Source organism: Spinacia oleracea, chromosome 2, assembly GCF_020520425.1.
Source record: "Spinacia oleracea cultivar Varoflay chromosome 2, BTI_SOV_V1, whole genome shotgun sequence".
Lineage (NCBI taxonomy): Eukaryota > Viridiplantae > Streptophyta > Magnoliopsida > Caryophyllales > Amaranthaceae > Spinacia > Spinacia oleracea.
The window spans coordinates 24,475,890-24,497,644 of record NC_079488.1 but is presented as its reverse complement, the minus strand read 5'-3'; the positions used below and the strand labels follow the sequence as shown (position 1 = coordinate 24,497,644).

Below are 21,755 nucleotides of genomic sequence, written 5' to 3'. Positions count from 1 at the left end.
GAGTGCTCAAAGTGGGAGATTTTGTCCTCAGAAAAATGGAGTCCACAGGACGAGCAAATGAACAAGGTAAGCTGACGCCCACTTGGGAGGGACCTTACGAGATCTATGATGAAGTTAGAGATGGAACCTACCGCATTCAAGACATGCAAGGCCGCCCTATTTCGCGCACTTGGAATGCCGACAATCTCAAGAAATATTTCTTCTAGATATGTGCTAAGCCTTGTCTTACTTACCACGATCCATTGCCCAAGGGGCGGCCTCTAATGGTCATAGTAGGGTAGTAATTACTTTTGTAACCGGCTAAATTCGCCTTGCAAAGTTATAAATAATACTACCCTATTTGTCTCGTAATATTTATTGCTCGCACAATGAATATAAAAATATACACTCCAATGCATAACCAAAGCCTAATTGTATGACGGCCTGAGAAGTGGCCCAGATTAGCAAAAACTCAGCAAGACTAATTGTTTGAAGCCTAAGAAGTGGCCCAGATTAGCACCAAGTTGTAGGCTGATCACCTATCCAACTCCTCTCCCAATATAAGCAAGCCGCTGGCCGACCAGTACAGCATAATAAGTGCCAGCGGCACGAATAAACTTAAATCGTAAGTTATTTGTTCAAAAGCCCAGCGGCATGAACAACTTTGAAACATAGGTTGTTCGCTCAAAAGCCCAGCGGCATGAACAACTTTGAGACTAAGGTTGTTTGCTAAAAAGCGCGGCGGCACGCATGTTTGGCCGGCCAGTCCATTTGACGAGCATGTCTAGCGGCAATCATACCTATTGATTGACTTGCGCCAATCAATATCGTTATAGACATGCTCGCCAAAGAAGGCGACGACCACAGTGGGGCCTAGCACATGCTCAGTTGCCAGCGGCACCAACCACTTGGAAACAAAGGTTGTCCGCTCAAAAGTTCAGCGGCACGATTAACTTCGAAACAAAGGTTGTTTGCTCAAAGTTAGGCGGCACGAACGTTTGGCCGTACAGTCCATTTGACGAGCATGTCTAGCGGCAATCATACCTATTGATTGACTTGCGTCAATCAATATCGTTATAGACACGCTCGCCAAAGAAAGTGACGACCAAAGTAGGGCCTAGCACATGCTCAGTTGCCAGCGGCACCAACCACTTGGAAACAAAGGTTGTCCGCTCAAAAGTTCAGCGGCACGATTAACTTCGAAACAAAGGTTGTTTGCTCAAAGTTAGGCGGCACGAACGTTTGGCCGTACAGTCCATTTGACGAGCATGTCTAGCGGCAATCATACCTATTGATTGACTTGCGTCAATCAATATCGTTATAGACACGCTCGCCAAAGAAAGTGACGACCAAAGTAGGGCCTAGCGCATACTCAGTTGCCTGCGGCATCAACGTGCTTAGTGTACACTCGGTTGCACCTTGGCAATCATACCTATTGATTAAGCCTATTGATTAAGGAATAATCAAATTATGAAGAGCAAGTAAATGCGAGATAAGAGAAGCATCAAAAAACCTATTTACTTATAAAACAACGCCCGTAGAAAGGCGTGTAAAAGTAGCTCAGAATTCTTGACCAGAAAAAAGAAAGAAAATTGTTGTGTGCTCAGCAGGCACAATGATACAGACGCCATCAGCGCCAAAACTTTACAACATAATTGTTTTTGCCCTTAGGCACGGGAACGCTTGAATAAAATTTTAAAAAAGCAGGAAAGGAAGCAAATCAGGGAGCGGCCGCATCGTCCTCGTCATCAGATGATACAAACTCAGGGGGCGGCTGACCAAGACGTTCAGCAGCCAACACAGCGGCACTGTGCTCCATTCGCCGCTGGAACCACCCAAGATCATACTCTGACATGTGGCTCTCCCAGGCGTGCTTAACAGCGTCCTTGGTCGCTTGTTCCCCCTGATCATAGGATTCCAGAAGACGCTCACGCAAGGTGCGAACTTGCGATCTGGCCGTCTCCAGCTCCCCACGAAGATGCTCGGCTTCCTCAGCCGCCTCTTTGACCTGAGGGTACTCCCGCAACTGGTCCTGAAGCGCCCGTATTTCCGCCGCCGCTGTCTTGGCCTCCTCGACCATTGCCACCATGTCCTTGTCCTGCGCCAAGATCTTCTTAAGCAGCTCGGCCTTGTCAGATCTCAACGCAGCCACCTCCTTCGCTTGAAGGTCTATGGTCGTCTGCATCTGCAGGAGGACCTCTTCAATGGACTTGAACGCATAGTCGCCATGGTGGGTGGACTCAGCCACCTGAGCTTTGAGCTCCTCAGCAGTGCGGGTCTTCCAACTCTTGCAGAATTCCATGCGGCAGAACAACTGCAAAAGAAGCTACATATTAGTAAATGACTCTAAAAGAGAAGACAAGTACAAGCAAGTTGGAAATAGACTTACGTCGAGAAGAGTGGCCTGGATCGCACCAAACTGGGCGTCAGTCTTGCGGCCAGGAAGAGAAGCAACATACTCTGCGGGGACGGCCTTAAAAACCTTGCGGCATATAGCCACCCTATCCTTTGACGAATAGTGGGGAGTAGCAGGTACGTTCTCGTCCTCGGCAGCAGCTGCATCCTTCCCTTTGTCTTTGGCTATAGGAAAAACAACGGCCTTAGGATGACGCGGAGAGTAAGAAGAACTGCCAGAGGAGGCTCGATACGTCTGAACGACGTTCGAATAATACTTACCGCCCGAAGACCTAGCTCGGCGGGCCACCTCCGCCGGTATCTGAGAGCGGACGTCGGCCGGGATTCCCGAAAGAGGGTCCTCCAGCTCGTCCGGATGCCCACCGGACCTCGATTTGGACACCAAGTCCACCACCAGAGACGGCTTGTCCACGCCCATCTCTTCGTCATCAGGGCATCCCCCCTCAGCAACCTTCGACTCGTCTTTCTTCACGAGACGGCGAGGTAGGGGTTTTGGCTTCTTGAAGGTACTCGGAGTCTCCGAGCCAGCCGTCACAGCTCTCTTCTTCAGCTGGGACAGAGTCGTCCCCTTCTTCTTCCCTGACGCCCTAGCCGCGTCCTTAGCTTGCTAAAAAAGAAAGGACAGTCAAATATTAGGCCTCGTCATCAATCACAAGTCACTCACAGAACAGTGGCTCGTCATTAAAAAGGACGCCCATCTCAAAAATGACGAGGCGTACCTCATCAATCACAAGTCACTCACAGAACAGTGGCTCGTCATTAAAAAGGACGCTCGTCTCAAAAATGACGAGGCGTACCTCATCAATCACAAGTCACTCACCATGTAGTGGCTCGTCATTAAAAAGGACGCCCATCTCAAAAATGACGAGGCGTACCTCATCAATCACCAGTCACTCACAGAACAGTGGCTCGTCATTAAAAAGGACGCCCGTCTCAAAAATGACGAGGCGTACCTCATCAATCACAAGTCACGCACAGAACAGTGGCTCGTCATTAAAAAGGACGCCCGTGTCAAAAATGACGAGGCGTACCTTTTCAATCACAAGTCACTCACAGAACAGTGGCTCGTCATTGAAAAAGGACGCCCGTCTTAAAAATGACGGGGCGTACCTTATCAATCACAAGTCATTAAATAGTGGCTCGTCATTAAAAAAGGACGCCCGTCTTAAAAATGACGAGGCGTACCTTATCAAGTGCAACACTCATATAAAAATGGCTCGTCATAAAAAAGGACGCCCGTCTCGAAAATGACGAGGCGTACCCTATCAACCACGAGTCACTTGTAAAAAAGGGGTGGGGGTGGCCCGTCTTAAAAGGTGACGAGGCGCACCTTGGCAACCACAGGAAAAACACTCACAAAGGGGCCCGTCATTAAAAAGTGACGAGGCCAACATTAGCAAACATGGGTCACATGTCAGGATATCGGCTCGTCACTAAATAGACGTCCACTATAGACAATGGACGGAGGAAGCTTAACTTGCAAAAAACAACCTAAGAGAATACTCACCTTCTCCTCCAACTCGGCCTTGGCTTTCTGCATCTTGGCCTCATAGATGTCCGCCATCCAATCGGTCATATCGCCTTTCCCGGTATCCGCCGCCGACAACTTGCTCATTCCTTCCTCTGAGAACAAAAGAAATCCAAAGTTAGAAAAATGAATAAGACCAAGGCAGAGCGGCACATAAATTGGCATACAACCTCGAGTCATGGAATATCCTAAGCCTACGGCCGCTAGAAAAGCCTCGTTCCGAAACTGGCTAATGTGCGGCAACCACTCGGCCGGCACATGGAAACTCTTATCCACTGTTAAGTGGTAAGTGTTGGCCCTGAACAGGACCATTATCTGATCCCACTCTTCGGCAGTAAGGGGTGGAAGGGGCTCGTCACGATCCATGAAGTTGGCGTTGCAGTTCCAACGGCTCATTCGCTCATACATCTCCTGGTCGTCCGTGTAAAACACGACCCACCTCTTCCTCCACATATGCCACTTGCTGAGCTTGCCGACCACTGTCTGGTAGGTACCACGGCTGCTCAGATTAAACCACCCTTTGGCGGCACTGGGGGAACGAGAGAGGGAGACCAGATGCAGAAAGGCGTTGAAGGACGGCTCCACGTCGTTAAGCGCACATTTGGCAATGTAGCCAAAGATATCCGCCCATGAGTTGGGGGTCAGCTGGGCCACCCCAATATTAAAACCATCTAACACCTCCACAACGAAGGGGTGTGGAGGGAATCTCATGCCGAGTTTGATTGACGCGGCATACACAGGGAATTCTCCCTCGGCAAGCAGGCTGACGGTCGAGTTCAGACCGGCCGGCACGCGCATTTGGTACCCTTCCCCCACGCAGAGGTCATCCCTCATCTTGGCTCCGTGCCTGTCTAGCCACCGCATCCAGCCCACGTCTGGGTGAATTTCTGACGGAAGCAATTGGGCCTCCTCCCGTCCTCTGGGCCTAATAAGCTGGGGAGCAGCTTCTTGCTCCTCGGCGGCCGATGACAATGGAGCGACGCTTGGCTCCCCCACTGCCTGGCTCGCTGTACCCTCCGACGAGCTTGCCGCCTGCTCCCCCGCCTCGACGTACTCGTCGATCTCTTGAAAGAGTTCGGCAAATTCTTCGTCGACTGCCGAGGCGGTGGAAGAATATCTCTCCCTAGGAGGTGTCGATGCTCCTTCCCGCAAGCGCAGGCGCGTAGGATCTGCCGTTTGCTTGGTTCTAGCCATGCCTTCTGCATAGTGAACGAAGCACGGCTTAGGGGTGACCAACAATGAAGAAAAAGACGCGATTGGACGTCCGCCCCGACAAAAGATGAACGGCGGAAAAACCTTAAATAAAACCTTTAAACCCTTACCTAGTACTAAGAGGTCGGCCGCTAACAAAGAGAAAAATGACGAGAGGATAACAAAAACAAGAAAGGCGAAAACTAACCTTGAAAGATCTGCGAAGTACTTGGTGAAGAACAGGATGAGTATCGCGAAGAACGGGATGAATTTCGCGAAGAACAGGATGAGTTTGACGAGGAAAAGGATGAGTCTCGTGGTGGCCGGAAATCGCCTGATGGTGGTAGGAACACGCCGGAAATCGCCTATGAGAGCTCTGTGAAAACGAAATGTAAAAAAATGAAATTTACCCCCCCCCCCTCTATATATAGGGAGGGGCAAAATAGAGAAATGTGACACGTGTCACCCCCTCAACACCTGACCCAAAGATGAAGATGCAAATCAAAGATCAAGAAGCGATACCCGGAAAGTGTTTCCAGAAATGCCCTTCTTGAGGGGCAAATGTTGTGGGCAAAATTACCATGCCTTCGTGCACCAATGAAGATGTGACACCTGGCACGTATTGCGCCCCCTAAGCAGAAATCATGCAAAGTCTACTCCGGGGCATGAGTATTAATCTAGGTATCTACAATGTATGTATTTAAGTATGTATAAATGTACGTATAAAACCTATACCTGGAAAAGGGCTTAATTAGTATGTATCCCAAGTGAATTACTAAGCACAATAGGCCCAAATAGCCCACTATTGCTACAGGGGATCAGAGAATTGTAAGGAGAAAGGACACGTGTCCTTCTCCCATTCCCCAGCCAATCATGTAAGGGGAATATTAGGTCATTCCCACAAAAACCTAGTACTATAAATATTCCCACTTCCCTAGAAAAAGGGGTCACAATCAATACATTCTAGAGCAATTGCTGCTCTGCCTTCTCTCTACTTTCTCTCTCTATAAAAATACAATCTTGTTTAATCTTTAAAAGTTACCAAGAAACCTCCAAGGTATCTCACCGGAAAAACCCCACAACACAAGGTAGATAATTTGAGGAGTTAAGTTTGATAATGTTGGTGAGAGAGACAACCATCAAAGGTTGTTGTGGCTCAGCAGAGTTAGGAATAGTTGTGGTGGCCATAGAGACGACGTAGATGGAGCGAAGTTGAATGTGGTTAGGGGAACGTTCTGGCTGATACCATATAAGAGTTGAAGGATTGATAATTTGTATTCACAGTAAATAAAGTATATATAGTACAAGGTTGGTACAGAGACTAATGATAACTATTAACTCCTAAATGCAAGGAAGAAAGAATATATGGTTGAGAATATCTTTACAGAATATGTAACAAACATATTCGTGCTTATCATTAGTTATGTTCAAGCTTATCCTTATCACGTCATATTGTATCTAAGATAAAAGTCTTTACTATAACGTGTTTTGTTGTGTTTGGTCATGTGTGGCATACTAGTTGTGTTTGTCAAAAAACAGTGTGTCACAACTCCAGGCTACGTGGCACACCCCACGCGATAAGCTAGTAACGTACATGTCAATTCCATGGCGTGTCGTGTTTTTTTTTTTACTCTAGGCCATGCATTATCGTGTCGTGCCGTGTCATAGACCTGTCCATCTATTATCGTCTTTATATATGTAGGGTCCGGCTAGTATATCACACGACACATATTCAGTAGAAAATCAGCAAAGGATTAGGAGAGCAACAAATTCTCATTTCCATATCTCGAATTAAACAACTAATACTTTAAAACATTCCAATTATCCAATATAGATATGTAGTCAAAGTTATACTTGGTATTTTAATAGTAAGATCTGACCTTTTCAAATTAATGGGGTTGGATAAGCTTCTTAGTTCTTAGTTCTTACTACGTAGTTCTTAGGTGTGGGTTAGTCAACCAATAAGCAAAACCTAATTGCGTACAAACTTGGAGATAACTTCTCCATCTCAACTCTCTAAGGTCAAAACAACATCACAATTTGACAATGACTTCCTAAATTATAAATTGTACTCCCTTCCTTCAAAATGCATGATGTTAGCAAAATTTTTTTTTTTCACGTTTGTCAATGAACATTTTATATTTAATTACACAATATTAAAATTTTAATATTTTTCAAGTAATCATTGAAACGAATCAAACACGACCCCTACATGAATATGATTATAAAAGTTGCAAGTTGCGACAACATTTAGTTGTCGCATTCTTACGTACGTGTCGGAGTTTCATTGGTACATATAGGCGCCACATAGGATATTAGTCATCATAATATATATTTTTACTATCAATGCAAATTTTTTAATATGAAAATATGTAAATAATGTAATCGATATAAAGAAAGAAACAAATTAGAATATTAAGATTTTCCTACCTTTATTTTAAACATGTATAATAGGATCGGATATATATGTTAAATATTTTAGATTCCAATTTAAATCATGACACATAAGCATGTCATGTCATCATTGACTTAAAGGTCGCATGTTGCGACCTTTATCATTTTCGTTTTTCTTATATGATGGAAAGAATTTAGAAAATTCTCTTTAACCATAAACAGTGTTAAAACCTTAAATCGAAACATCATTATGAAACGGAGGGAGTATAGTTCCATTCTATTCGACTTATTTTGTCTGAACTTATATTATCTGAAATTATTTGAATTTATTTTGTTTGGAATAAGTCGAACAAAACAAATTCCATTTAAGAACTTAAAGAAAGTAATACAGAGTATGTGAGAGATGCAACGGCCAATATCTTAAACTAAAAGTGAACGAATAAAATATCGGATTTATTTCTCTATCATGTTAGATAGAGTTTGACATCAACCGATTAAACCTTAAGTCCCTAATGAACTTTAGCATTAACGATAATAAGGTAACCAAAAGTAAGTTTAACCATTCATTTAATTTGCCTTAGCTTGAAGAAACCTTAAATTGATGTGGAATATATGGACACTCGATTACTCACCATTTCACCAAGCTTCTCATCGTACAACTAATCATAACTAGCTACCTCAATCATATTCATATTTTTGTCATCTATCATATGCATTATCAGTTTATTACTGTTCTCTATTCTGAATAATGGTCACTCGTTTACTAGTACGGAGTAGAGCTGTCAAAATTTGACCCGATCCGAAAAATCGACCTGGACCAACCTGTATTTTTTAGGACCCGGACCCGACTCGAGACCCGATATTTTGTTAAAATAAGAAACCCATAACCCGACCGTATCCAACCCGTTAAAACTGACGACCAATTTCGACCCGCTAATGCATGACCCGGACCCGAACCTGACACCCGACCGAAATATAACCTTTAACAAAATTGAGTGAGCTTACCCGACCGAATAATGACCCGAACCCGATTCAACACCCGACCCGATGTCCACCCGAAACCGATTATAACCCGGTGAAAACTGTTATTGACTCAATCGTGACAACCCGTTACCTGAATTTACGCGACATGTTGACAACCCGATTTGTCATTGACTAATTAAATAATAACTTAAATCAAGTTAATATTATTTTTTATAATTACCTAATCTAGAACAATTGAAAAGCGTTAAACCAAATTTAACCAAATTTATAATAGTTAATTATAAGGTTAAAACTTGACTAGACCTGATAGCTATCTCACCCGGTATTAACCCGTGCACGATAGTGAACCCGACCTGACTTTTAACCGACCCGGTAATTATCCGATCCGAACTTGACCCGACTCGTTAAGAACTTAAGACTCGAACCCGTAATTGTACCCGACTAGAAAAAGACTCGACCCGAACCCGAACCGAACCCGATTTATACCGAAACGGAAAAATAACCCGACATGACCCGACAAATTTTCAACCTGACCGAACCCGACCTGAACCCGACCTGCACCCGATGATAAAATGACCGGACACGACCCGATCAGATCATGACCCGAGACCCGAGATGACCAGACCCGGACCCGACTCGAGTAACCGTTTTGACAGCTCTAGTACGGAGTATACCGGTCCGACTACCACTGACAGACCACTCTGGCAACTCCTGAAAAAATATGGGTCACAATTGAAGAGAATTTTCTAAATTATTTACAATTTATACGAAAAAACATATTTATGTGCGGTCTTGTTTGATTCGTCTAATAAATACTTTAATTAATACTATCAATATTTTACATTTTTTCTAATGTATAATTAGAGATATAAATGATATAAAATGTGCCTTTGCAAACGTGAAAAGTAGAACTGTAGAAAATGGAACATCATTATAGAATGGAGGAAGTAGTACATACTCGAGTTTAGAATTTTTTTTTATTATTGATTTTCGTCGATTCATATTAGATATACAACAAGCTGCACGCAAATTATGATATCTTAGCCTAGTGACAAACAACAAAAGATTTATTCTCTATCATAAATGTATCACTACCGTCCACGTCTTCAAAAAGCAAGCCTTTAATTTGTACCATGTCCTTGTGAAGTTGTGATTGTTTATTCAAACTTGTTGCTTCACATTTTATAATTATGTTGTTGTGTCAATTATTCTTACCCAAATTCTTATATGAGACTGTCCTCACCATCAACTGATGGTGAGACCAGTTCACACTTACGAATTTAGGTATGTTACTTCTATAGTTTAGACATGTTACTTATTTTTTATAATTTTAGAGGAGGTACTTTTTTTAGTTTTAGGTATGTTACTTCTATAGTTTATACATGTTACTTTTTTTTATACGGAGTAGTTTTAGGGGAGATACCTTCTTAGTTTAGGTATGTTACTTCTATAGTTTAGACATGTTACTTTTTTTTATAATTTTAGAGGAAGTACTTTTTTTAGTGTAGGTATGTTACTTCTATAATTTATACATGTTACTTTTATACGGAATAGTTTTAGGGGAGATACCTTCTTAGTTTAGGTATGTTATTTCTATAGTTTAGACATGTTACTTTTTTTTTATAATAATTTTAGAGGATGTTTTTTTTTTAGTTTATGTATGTTATTTCTATAGTTTAGAATGTTACTTTTTTTTTATAATTTTAGATGAGGTACTTTTTTAGTTTAGGTATGTTACTTATATAGTTTAGACATGTTACTTTTTTTTTTATACGAAATAGTTTTAGGGGAGGTACATTTTTAGTTTAGGTATGTTACTTCTACAAACTTTTATATAAGGCGGTCTTATACAAAAGACCACATTGATGTCATATAAGATAAACAATTAAATCAATTAGTTGAGCACTGAAACTAATTAGAAAAACAGTAGAACTAATTAGTTAAGCAATGAAACCAATTAGTTAAACAATCAAAATGGTCTTTCCAGTAAGGCGGTCTTACACAAAAGTTACCCATGTTACTTCTATAGTTTAGACATGTTACTTTTTTTTAATATAATTTTAGAGGAGGTACTTTTTTAGTTTAGGTATGTTACTTCTATAGTTTAGATCTGTTATTTTTTTTATAGTTTTAGGGGAGGTACGCTATTGGTTTCGCGCTCGTCACACCATCAAGTTGATAGTGTGACCGGTCTCACAGGAGACGCGCTGTTATTCTTATTGGTATATATATATACAACTAGTGTTTACTGCCACACAATTCATTTAAAATTACTCCGTACAAATCAATTTAAATGAACCAATCATAATTTTGTTTCCTAGTCGGTATGATCTATATGTTGATTACGTGTAATCTCCAAATATTGGCAAAATATGTTACCTCCCTAAAGTTTTCTCTAAGTAGAGCTTGTAGATTAGGTTAGAGTATGATCCTAATTCCTAGGCCGGTCTACCAAAAACAACAAGCAAGTTCAACCACCACACAACAAATTCGAGCCTCAAAAACTAAAAGAAGTGACACATATTGTAGGGTACTCTTCCAAATTGTGGTGTAGTGTCTCTTCATCAATTACACTCATAATAATGATATTTACGTATTACAGAGTACGGAGTATTACAATTTAGGAAAATTTTCATTTTGGATGCACGAGTTTAGACATAATTCCACTTTAGGTAATTATACCTCGAGCTTAACTAATTTTATTTTGGGTGACTCAAGTTTGTAAGTTCTTCAACTTTAATGATCATTTTGATCACCCTTAGCTTTCCATTTTTAACACCATTTTAAAAGAAATGGTTCATATGAATAGATACCAATTTCTTGAGATTTTCAAATCATGAACATAAATTTTGAAATTTATAACATGCAAATGGACATTTACTTAGAAGGTGAGGTAAACTGTCTTATCAGGCTGAAATGACACCAGAACAATTCTATATGGGTTAGTGTCAGTGTGACTAGATACCAGGGGAGGGATTTGGGAGAATGCTAAGGAAAATCTGATCCTTAAAGTGCCCTTGACAGAAGTTGAACCCTTGGCCATAATATTTAAAGATTTTCTTTTTTCCACTAGGCCAAACTTAGCTTGATGAACATGTGGAGGAATCCACCAAAGATAACTTACATTTTAAAGCTAGTACTACGTAATACTCCCTCCGTCTCTTTTTGTTTTTTACGTATTCCATTTTGGGTGTCTCATTTTGTTCTTTACATTTCTTTTTATATTATCACATAATGCATTAATATTCTATCAGAATTTGTGCCCAAATATTATTTTAACCAATTAAATTCATTGGACATTAAATATTTCTCATTTTCCCAATGTCATATTTTTTATAAAAGTGAAAACATTATAAATAAACGTAATTTTTCTTGTTTAAATAAAAAAAGTAGAGTAATCCCAATGCACATTAAATAGTCATTAAATCGCGTGAATAACACCAAACATAAAAAACAAAAAGAGACGGGGGGAGTACTTTATAATAACAAAAAATTCTACATTTTTTCATTTTCTGTTTTTAAAAAATAAATAAATGACAATTTGCTCTCTCCCCCCTCCCTCCGAATGTTCACCTTCCAATCGGCCAATTAATAGGTTTATTACCGCTTCAACATTTTTTATCAAACTTCAAACTCATATTTCAGTTGAAATTTTCATTTTTATCTCATTTCTACCTTAATTACATAACTAACTAAGACCAATTCTTCAAATTATCACGTATCACATCTACGAAAAACTTGTTAAATAGAAGTAATAATTTTTTATCGATATCCACATTATACTCCCCGGTGTATAGACCGTAAGTTACCGAACCAAAAATAAATTCTTTTTATAGGAAGTTTCCAAATTTACGAGATCAAACACATTAGACGTCATCAAACGGTCAAGGTGGCGCGAAATTAACGACCAACTCCTATTTCAACGGCCCCTCTCTCTCTCTCTCTCTCCTCAAAACTTGAAATTTCCGTTTTTTCCCCTTTTCCTTCTTCCTCTTCGCAACTGCTTCCCAATCTCTCTCTACTTTCTCTCTCTAACTTCCATTGATTTCCAGCGATCAACACTCGTTAATCACTCCATTCCAATTCTTAACCACTTTCAATTCAGTAATTTCATCCCCCCCTAATTACACGTTAATCGAGGAGATTCCTGCTACAATTTCATCATTTTCCGTACTAATTTTGCGCCGAAGCTCCGATAAATCCCATCGATTTCCGAGGTAAGATTCCTTTATTTTTTGTTAAATAGGGTTTTCTGGTATACGCGACTGAAATTTCGTCATTTGATCAATTTTTTAGTTAATTTAGTAGTTCTTTTTCAAAAAAAATTACGACCGGTATTAGGATCCTCTTTTCTGAGAGTAAAACCGTAGCGCATAGTTAATTTAGCAGTGGATTTGGGAGAGAAAGCGGTATGTTGTCGCGGTGTTTGGCGTCTTTCTCTTTCATCAAATGTGTGCTAATTTCGGTGTCCTGTAGACGAGGGACATGAACCTGCCATTATCAGAACTCCATGATTTATATATGAATATAATGAATAATGTTGAATTATTTCACGGAGAAAAGGCCAGAAAAAGGAAAATTTTAATAATGATTGAAACTTTGTTTTTATTTTGGGGAAAAAAATCTCCCGTGTAGAATGCATTGAATGTCGCTCCAAATTCTGGAGATCACAAGCCTGAGCAAGGTCAAAACTTATATGATTGTTTAATTTCCGATTTTTCGCCTGGAAAACTATTGTCAGAAATCACAAATTTTGGTGGAACCTTAATTGGATATGAGTATTAGTAAGTAATTTTTTACTTAATTACTCTTCGCTCTTGCAGATTTATAAGCCCAACTACATAGGTCAAGTCCTTACTAATGATATTTTGCATTAGTGGTTAAGACCAATGACCTTACTTCTAGGTAAGTTTGAATCCCCACTCAAATTTGTAATTTATATTAAATATTGCCTTGGCTCATTTGGGAGGGGGATTAACTTTGATAGGTGAACTTAATTAGCTATAGTTCCGTGGTACGTACAACCGGACGTACTTATTTTGTTGATTGTCCCTTTGCAAAACTGATTTCGTGGATTGGGATCGCTATAACGTGTGTTATACAACACTCACGTTGTATTCAGGTGTTGCCGTGTTTATTTGGCTTGTTAATTAGGTAACTTAATTAGCTAGGGTACTAGGGTACGTATACTGTATACTGGTATGTATTTATTTGGTTGATTGTCCTTTTGTGAAACTGATTTTTACGTGATTTGGGATGACTATAGTTGTATTCAGGTGTTGCCGTGTTTTTTTTGGCTCGTTAGTTTTGAGTTTACTCCATTAGAGTGAATTTTACGGGGATGAGCAATGATCTCGAAAGCACGTGGACCGCCATCTATGTCTCCGCCTTCCATATCCCTAAACAGTGAACACATGTTCCCATATAAATTAAGCTAGTAGAATAGTAATACCAAGTAGTTGAGTTTTTTCAATAGTTAATGACAAGCAGAAACAGTTAATGCTTGTGATTAATCTCAAGAAATCCACTGTTAATCCCTATACAGTTTTGTAAATTGGGAGGTCTCCTGCTTTTTATTAACCTTAAAAACAATGGAGATTAGTTGTCTTCATTAGAAAACTTGAAAGGAACAAACTACCTTTTTTTTAATAGAGACAGTTTTTAGTTTTTTACCATTAGGACTTTTGGAGTAATTAACGAAATCATCATTTTCACTCCCAGAGAAAGGGAAACTTCAGTGAAACATTTACCATTAAGAAATGATTAGTATCCCATTTCATTTTACAAAATCCCGTCATTTTACCTCAGGTACCCCAAGTTTAGTATGAATATTTTCCCGTAATCTAGCCAAATACGAAACTTGTATACATACTTGTGGTTGATAGTGTGACGACAAAAGTACGCGAGCATAAATCATTATTGTTATTATTGTTACCGTCTTTAACCCACAAAGATTACTTGAAAACAAGCTGTAATTGCTGCATTTGGAAGTTTGATTTCATTATCAATGAATTCCCTTTCAGAAAATTTGGAGGGAAGGGGAGACCAGGAACAGGACAGGGTAGATTTGTAAGTTGTAAGTTGTAGGAAGGCAGGAAAGAGAGAGAAAGTATCTCTAAATAGGCCAGCCCTACCCGACCATGGCACTCCCGTGAGAGTGACAAAAGCCATTGCCCCCTCATCTGTGGTCACTCACTCCATCCATCACCATATTCACCAAAAGCAAAAAATAAAAAACCTGTCTTATCCTACGCACTCTCCTCCTGTTTTATCCTACACCACAGTACCACACCATTCTCTCTTCTAGCTTCTCAATCTGTTTAGGTCCCCCCCCACCCGGCCACCCCCTACCTCCGCCTTACCCCACCACACTTTCTCTCTCCACCCTCTAATTGTGGGGATACCCTTAAAACAGATGACCGTTAATGCCCATTTCTTGAATTTCTCCGTTTGTTTATTGCCCTGTAATTTTAAGACCCCCTTTTAAAAGTTTCAGGGATACTTTGATCATCCTCACATGGTCTGATCTGTATTATTCATTATAATTTAGATCTGGGTTTTCGCCAATAAAGATGTAATCTTTTTGCTAAATTTCTTATTAATCTGTTTTTCTCCTTTTTCCCCTATCTGTTAGAATCTTACCTTTCTTTTCTTCTGAATTAATGGCAGATTTTGACACCTCAGAAAGGATCTTCATTTTCTTATGGTGGGAGCGTGAATGTGGGATAATAATTATATATATGAAAGCCTGCAAATTATTATTATCATGTGCATTTGATGAAAAGTTCACCAATGTCGTCTAATTTGGGTAGTTTGGATGGATGTATTTGAGGCTGTTCGAGAATTACATAGAGATTTAGCTGTGGATACCACAAGAAGACCACTGGTTCCGGCTGAGAAATACAATGGAATCACCGCCAACACCACACGCCGGTCCCGGACCAGAGAAGTTAGCTCTAGATACAAATCACCAACACCGCCACCAAATTCAAATTCATATTCGAAATCAAGGCGATGTCCATCACCAAACTTTACAAGAAATGTTAATTCATCATCATTACCATCACCCCAATTGGCGTCGGGTCCTAAGAGAGCGGTATCCGCCGAGAGGAAAAGGTCGTCAACCCCTCCATCGGTGTCTCGGCCTTCAACACCGGTCTCCGATACATCAGCAGAGTCACAGTTATCTACAAAAAAGGTGATAGGTAGTAGGTTACCGGAAGTGTTATGGCCTTCCACAATGCGTAGTCTTAGTGTTTCATTTCAATCTGATATCATTTCAATTCCTGTTAGTAAGAAAGAGAAAGAGAAACCTGTTACACATGCGCTTTCAGATCGTACTTTGAAGTCATCCTCCAATGTAGCACAGAGACAGGCCGAGGCAGCTGCTTCGCCGAGGAAAGGGACACCGGAGAGGAAGAGAAGCCCGTTGAGAGGGAAGAATTCGAATTCGTCTCATCAATCTGAGAATTCTAGACCTGTTGATGGTTCGCAATCGCGGATGATTGATCAGCATAGATGGCCTAGTAGAACAGGTGGGAAACTTTCTTCTAATATTATGACAAGAAGCGTGGATCTCAGTGATAGAATTACAAAAATTCCTAGTTCTTCAATTCCTAGTATTGGTGCACCTTCTTCATTAAGGAGATTGTCAGCTGACAGTATTCCTAGACCGTTGCGTAAAACTTCAAGTGATTCTTCAGAGCAGTCAGAATTTGATGATCATGTGGGGTCATTGGGGTTAAGGAGGAAGTCAGTAGATGATAGTTTTCTAAGGATATCTGCGCGGCATAAAGCTGTTGGTTTGAGTTCATCAGAAAAAGCAGCAACATCAGCTGTTTCTTCAGTCAGATCTGGGTCATTGCCTGGATCACGTTTGCCATCACCAAGTAGGACCTCTATATCTAAAGTTACGCCTAGTCCATCCAAAACAAGACCGTCTACTCCAACACAATCTAGAGGGGCAAGTCCGTCGAGGATAAGGCAGTCTAGTCCCACCAGACAGTCTAGCAGTACAACTTCAGTCCTCAGTTTTGTTGCTGATATTAAGAAAGGCAAGAAAACCAACCAATTGGAAGAGGTTCATCAACTCCGCTTGTTATACAATAGACATTTGCAGTGGAGATTTGCTAATGCTCGAGCCGAGTCTGCTCTGTATATTCAGAAATTTACCGCTGAGGTAGACTTTAAATCTCCTTGACTTACCCAAATTCTATGTTACACTATACTTGTTCTCCTGGTTAAATCCTTAGTTTTCTATAAATTTGAAATAATTATTACTCGTTAAATAGCTCTTCATTAGGCAATTAAGAGTTTTTTTTTTTGAAATACAAGTCGGGCTACAAGCCCTATCGGAAATTGTATTTATACAGGATACTCGAGTGGTTACTTTGATAATAAGTAGGAAATTTGAGGTTCGCAGCAATGTGGAGTATTTGTTTGGTTTAATGGTTGGAAGCTGGGATATAAGTTTTATGGAAGAAGAAGTAGGATAATTTATAGCATTTGTTTTCAATGCAACAAAGTTCTAACAATTGCATGATTTGCATCTGCATTCCTTTTTTTTCTCTGAATTGTAAAATTCTTAACTCTTTCTGAAAGTGATGCAAACCCTGTATAATGTATGTTATGCTTGTATTTCATTCTCATTGTAGTAAATATGTTTTGCGACACTGCAGCAAACACTGTATAATGTCTGGGAAACAAATTTGGAACTATGGGATTCCGTAATAAGGAAGCGTATTGATCTTCAACAGCTGAATATGGAGCTAAAGCTTAATTCAGTACTGAGTGAACAAGTAAGTTTGCATGATACTTAAAATCAACCTAGCAAACTCACTGTTCTTTCTATATGTACTATGATTAGACAGATTTTACTTCTTTCTCTTATTGGCGTTGTAGCAACCATTTGTGCTTTGTCAATTGTCATTCATAATCCCCGAGAAATTTGGTTTTCTTTCATATTAGAATTTTTCTTTTTGAGTATCACTTTTAGAATCATATCTTATAATGGAGAAAAGATCTGTGTGTAGAAGACTGATATACATTTAAAAAAAAATTAACATAAGGTATAAAGCTGTGGTACGTGGAACTTCATAAACAGGGAGACTGACAATTTGCTGCAGTTTTCTCATTTTATTTGAGACTAGGATGGAATTCTGACCAATTTAGATCATTAGTTTTTGACTTTTGTTCAATAGATAGGATAGTATATGTGCATAGATTTCTTTCTGTTCGGTTCACAAATTATTGATTACAGCAATTAAATTTCAGATGGCGTATCTGGAAGATTGGGCTTTACTTGAGAGAGATCATTCTACTTCTTTAAATGGAGCAATCATTGATCTTGAGGCTTGTACTCTTCGGCTTCCAGTTACGGGAGGGGCAAAAGTATGTCAGCTTTAAGAGTTTTTGGTTAAACATAACAAAAGAAAAACACTTTTCTTTTTATCAAATGGTTAAAACGGGGAATTTAATGTAATTTCTACTTTTGCAGGCTGATATTGACTCTTTGAAGGCTGCAATCAGCTCTGCTGTTGACGTGATGCAGGCGATGGGTTCCTCTGTTTGTTCTGTGCTATCAAAGGTAAGTTGAAAGATCATCAAACTATTTATAATTAGTAATAACAAGATTTTTACTACAAAGGTAAGGAAAATAAATAGAATTATTTTAATTTCATTTCCATCAATTTTGTCTTCTCATGTACTTCAACTTTCATGGATTTGCTACTTAAGGAAGTTGGATTTGTTGAATTCGATAAAAAATAAAGGAAACTACAGTTTGTGGGTTAGGATTTATGAGATTTATTTCCTACCATTTTAAGGTAAATCTCCTGAGGGAGTTTATTTGAAACTTGTCAGGAAAGCTTATGTTCAACCTTCTAGTTCTACTAACAATTTAAGTAACCGAATTTTTGTTCTCTGTCTTGCATACCTCAGTTTATCCTATACCTGCCAGCCACTATGATAACGACTTGGTTGTGTTTACGGAGCAATGGAAGTGTCATTTTCTTTGTATCTACTAATGTACATTAGGTAACAGATCCATTATGCACCAAGACTTTAACCTTCTTTTTCAACATGTAACAGATCTGATAATTGACATTAACGAGATTTTCCTTCCTGGAAAAAGTTTCTAAAAAGCTTTTACTCTCTTAGGTCCATCAGTAACCCATTACCCCATCCCCACAAGGCCACAATTAGGTAATTGATTATCAAATCTGACGATGGATAAAATCTTCGAGTACACTTTAGAAGCTTTGTAATTCAACACAACCACGTCATTGAATGTATCTTGTGCCAAATGGGAGAAACTGTTGAAAATTTTATGTTCTGATAATATATCGATGCCACCCACACAGAATTGTAATTTATTACTTTTGTCTGCATGGTAAGTTTTGAAAGTTGCTGATACATAGACAGATGCCTGTATAAAGTGTTTTTCTCTGTTTCACCGCCTAAGCATGTTCCTGTGAACTGAAGGCAATCTGTTTAAATAGGTTTTTCTGCCTGTTTCGGAAATTGATTGCCTTTCCACTGGAATGTTGACTAGCTGCGTTGTTTCCTCATATAATTTAGGTTGAAGGAATCGATGGCTTGGCTTCTGAGCTCTCTGACTTGGCAGGAAAGGAGAGGGCCATGCTTAATGAGTGTGAGGCTTTATCAGCTTCAACATCCGCCATGCAGGTGATGATAACACAAATTAACGATTTTCTTTTGTCGAGAATTTGCAACATCTTTATGATAAATATCTTTGTACATGCACTTTTCTTAAATTATGCTGAAACTCTTACATGCACGTATTATGCTGAAATTTACTAGATTTATTATTAGATTCCCAGATGATTTCTCTTCATCTTGGTACAAATCCTTAACACTGCCAAGTACTAGTCGATCCTTTGGCGTATGTGTATGATCTGTTGTCATTGAGGTTAAGTGTCTGTCCTGTTTCTGTTTCTGTGGGTCCTCCTGCTTTGTTTTTTTTATGATACAACTTCATCAATGATTAGACAATTCATGGTCTTTTTAAAGAACTAAATTGTCTAAGTAAATTAAACAACCCTTTAATTAGCACCTAACATTTTAATGACAAGGATTGGGTAACACCAGTGATCCACATCCAGCCTCAGAAAAGGATATCTGATGGGTTTCTGTTATGACAAGGATTTGAGTAAATACCCAGCGACTCATATCCAGCCTCAAAAAAATATCAGATGGGTTTTTCTTACGTGTAGAACTACTCGACCTTCATGGACCTGTAGCCTGTAAATCTAGTTAAGCTACTGCGTTTTTATATAAATGATTTAACCAAGAATAACATCCCGTTAGATAGGCTGTAATAAACAGTTGTAATGATGATGAATTTGTATAGAAGTATAATAAATAGCCCCCTCGCCAATGTTTGTAATAATGATTCTGCCCCCAATTTGTCCTTCAAGTATGTGGCTCTATATAAAGTTTGATTACCACTCGTCATTGTTTTAGAGGTACTATTGTATGGAACTATATATGGATTTTTATAAAGAGAATCATAAACTTCGAAGCAGAGAAGCATTACCATGGACATTACTACAACTTTCCTTGCAATATTAAACTCTTTGCCATTTACGCCACGAACAACAAATAATCCATCATTTTTTGTCCGGTGTGTTAGGTCTGGCTCTCTTCACCTGATCTGGTCTGATTTTTCTAGTTTCTGGTCTGGTCTTAATGTTTTCTGTGAGTGTTTTTTGCTTTTTTTGGTCTCGTTTGGTATGGTATGATTTTTCTGGTCTGATCTAATAAGCAATATGAATAAGGTGAAGAGAACAAAGACTAGTTTAATCGAGCCACAAAGTCCCTACATAGAATGTTGTCGCTGGTCATATATGCTAGTTACAATAACAACCTATAAAACCTTCCAGAATTTCTTGATGTATACACTATTACTTTTTATGTAAAGATCTATCTGTAAATCACAGTGACTGGTTGTCAGACAGAATCACCGAAAGAAACCCTAAAAAGTGGGGGGTCATAATCCTTTCTATAGTGTAGCTTTGATGATTAGGTTGCTGGTGTGGTCTTTGTTGCAACTTTTGCATTATGTTTATCAGCAGCCTTCCCTAATCATCATTATCATCTTCTTCTTCTTCATCACTTTTTTACTTTCTGAACTGTCTTTTCTTTTCAAATTAAGGACCTGTGACTGAACTTTTGCTTCCAAATACAGGTCAAGGAATACAGTCTTATGACGCAGTTAATACAATCGCAACAAGATCAGAAGACGAGGCAACCATTACTATGGACGTCTTGAAACTCATTTCGGTTAGTTCCTGTTGTGGTGCTGAAGCTAACTGTTTTCCCACTTTGCCATATTTCTCAGGTCTTACAAAAAATGTAAATTTAGTTCCATCTCTATTATTAGGTCATTTTTTTTTTCTTTCTTTTATCTAGCGAGAATTATAATTTTTTTGTTATTTTTCCCCCTCTCTCTGAAAAGTAAGCTGTTGAGCTCTTTTTCCGGCTTTTCGCCCTGCATGTAATTTTTGTATCTCAACAAAAAAAAAATGGCAAAAATGATGGTGAAAAAAAAAGGTAACTTAAAGATGAAAGGAATATAGAAAAGTACATGCACAGCGTGTTTCCGAATGCATCAGATAGGGATCTGAAGCTGAAGTGTAAATGTTACTAATTATCTTAACATTGTTCCAATCTTTGTTCAGTTGATCTGTTTTTACTTCAAAGTCCAGAAAACAAATCTGAATTTACTAGGGGACCTGAATCTACTGTTCCGGATCGGACAAGAAATGGAATTTTCCTGTTCGGCCCGGACCAGTGATTCAGGTCCGGACCGGACAAAAACCGAAATTTTCCACTGGATCAGACCAGACCGGATTTTTTTTACACTTGTTCGCTACAAGTAACTTTTATTTTCTTTATGAAATTCTCTTGGCTTTATTATCTAAGGCCGGCCCACGCTCGTATTTGGTAGAGTGATATAAGTAGTATTCGTTCGGTTTATATTACTATATGAGCTACAAAGATTGGTGTGGTCGAGATTTGATCTGAGGTTTTAGATATTCTTTTACAGAATACCAATTAGGCTTGCATTTGGCGTATGGTGTTGGAGACACAATCTAACATAAAGGTTTAAGGATCATGCCAAATTGGCAATACACATTGAGGATTGTATGAAGAAATGACAAACAAAAAAAATGACGTGCATGTGCCAATGGAATGTGATATTACTATACATTAGGGAAGTCGGTCGATGCGGTTCATTTAT

At 39.3% G+C, this 21,755-nt stretch overlaps 2 protein-coding genes across 5 annotated transcripts; one reads left to right on the top strand and one right to left on the bottom strand.

Annotated features, from left to right (window-relative positions):
- Positions 1 to 717: 717 nt before the first annotated feature.
- On the bottom strand, positions 718 to 6,381 carry LOC130467779 (uncharacterized). Of its 3 annotated transcripts, none has more exons than XM_056836590.1 (5): positions 5,322 to 6,381; positions 3,902 to 5,121; positions 2,656 to 3,001; positions 2,369 to 2,559; positions 718 to 2,293 (listed from the first exon to the last, which is right to left on the bottom strand). In XM_056836590.1, exons 2-5 carry the CDS (start codon positions 5,114 to 5,116, stop codon positions 1,700 to 1,702), a joined length of 2,346 nt encoding a protein of 781 aa, XP_056692568.1. In that variant the 5' UTR covers positions 5,117 to 5,121; positions 5,322 to 6,381; the 3' UTR covers positions 718 to 1,699. The 3 variants fall into 3 exon arrangements, with proteins under 3 accessions (XP_056692568.1, XP_056692566.1, XP_056692567.1); XM_056836588.1 differs by having other exon boundaries at positions 2,369 to 3,001; positions 5,322 to 5,489; positions 5,636 to 6,381; XM_056836589.1 differs by lacking the exon at positions 5,322 to 6,381 and having other exon boundaries at positions 2,369 to 3,001; positions 3,902 to 5,288.
- Positions 6,382 to 12,355: 5,974 nt separating this feature from the next.
- On the top strand, positions 12,356 to 21,196 carry LOC110789044 (AUGMIN subunit 8). 2 transcript variants are annotated; one of them, XM_021993687.2, is made up of 7 exons: positions 12,356 to 12,708; positions 15,161 to 16,670; positions 17,170 to 17,289; positions 17,765 to 17,881; positions 17,988 to 18,077; positions 19,070 to 19,177; positions 20,700 to 21,196. In XM_021993687.2, exons 2-7 carry the CDS (start codon positions 15,309 to 15,311, stop codon positions 20,781 to 20,783), a joined length of 1,881 nt encoding a protein of 626 aa, XP_021849379.1. In that variant the 5' UTR covers positions 12,356 to 12,708; positions 15,161 to 15,308; the 3' UTR covers positions 20,784 to 21,196. The 2 variants fall into 2 exon arrangements, with proteins under 2 accessions (XP_021849379.1, XP_021849380.1); XM_021993688.2 differs by lacking the exon at positions 12,356 to 12,708 and adding an exon at positions 14,601 to 15,065.
- The last annotated feature ends 559 nt before the right edge of the window (positions 21,197 to 21,755 follow it).

What these genes read in the sequence shown, in the direction of transcription:
- LOC130467779 (XM_056836588.1), bottom strand. Translation starts at nt 5,116, where the DNA reads ATGGCTAGAACCAAGCAAACGGCAGATCCTACGCGCCTGCGCTTGCGG. An exon ending in AGGCCGAGTTGGAGGAGAAG is followed by an intron (nt 3,002 to 3,901) that starts GTGAGTATTCTC and finishes TTTCTTTTTTAG; the next exon opens with CAAGCTAAGGACGCGGCTAG. An exon ending in TCCAGGCCACTCTTCTCGAC is followed by an intron (nt 2,294 to 2,368) that starts GTAAGTCTATTT and finishes CTTCTTTTGCAG; the next exon opens with TTGTTCTGCCGCATGGAATT.
- LOC110789044 (XM_021993687.2), top strand. Translation starts at nt 15,309, where the DNA reads ATGGATGTATTTGAGGCTGTTCGAGAATTACATAGAGATTTAGCTGTG. An exon ending in ATTCAGTACTGAGTGAACAA is followed by an intron (nt 17,290 to 17,764) that starts GTAAGTTTGCAT and finishes ATTAAATTTCAG; the next exon opens with ATGGCGTATCTGGAAGATTG. An exon ending in CAGTTACGGGAGGGGCAAAA is followed by an intron (nt 17,882 to 17,987) that starts GTATGTCAGCTT and finishes CTACTTTTGCAG; the next exon opens with GCTGATATTGACTCTTTGAA.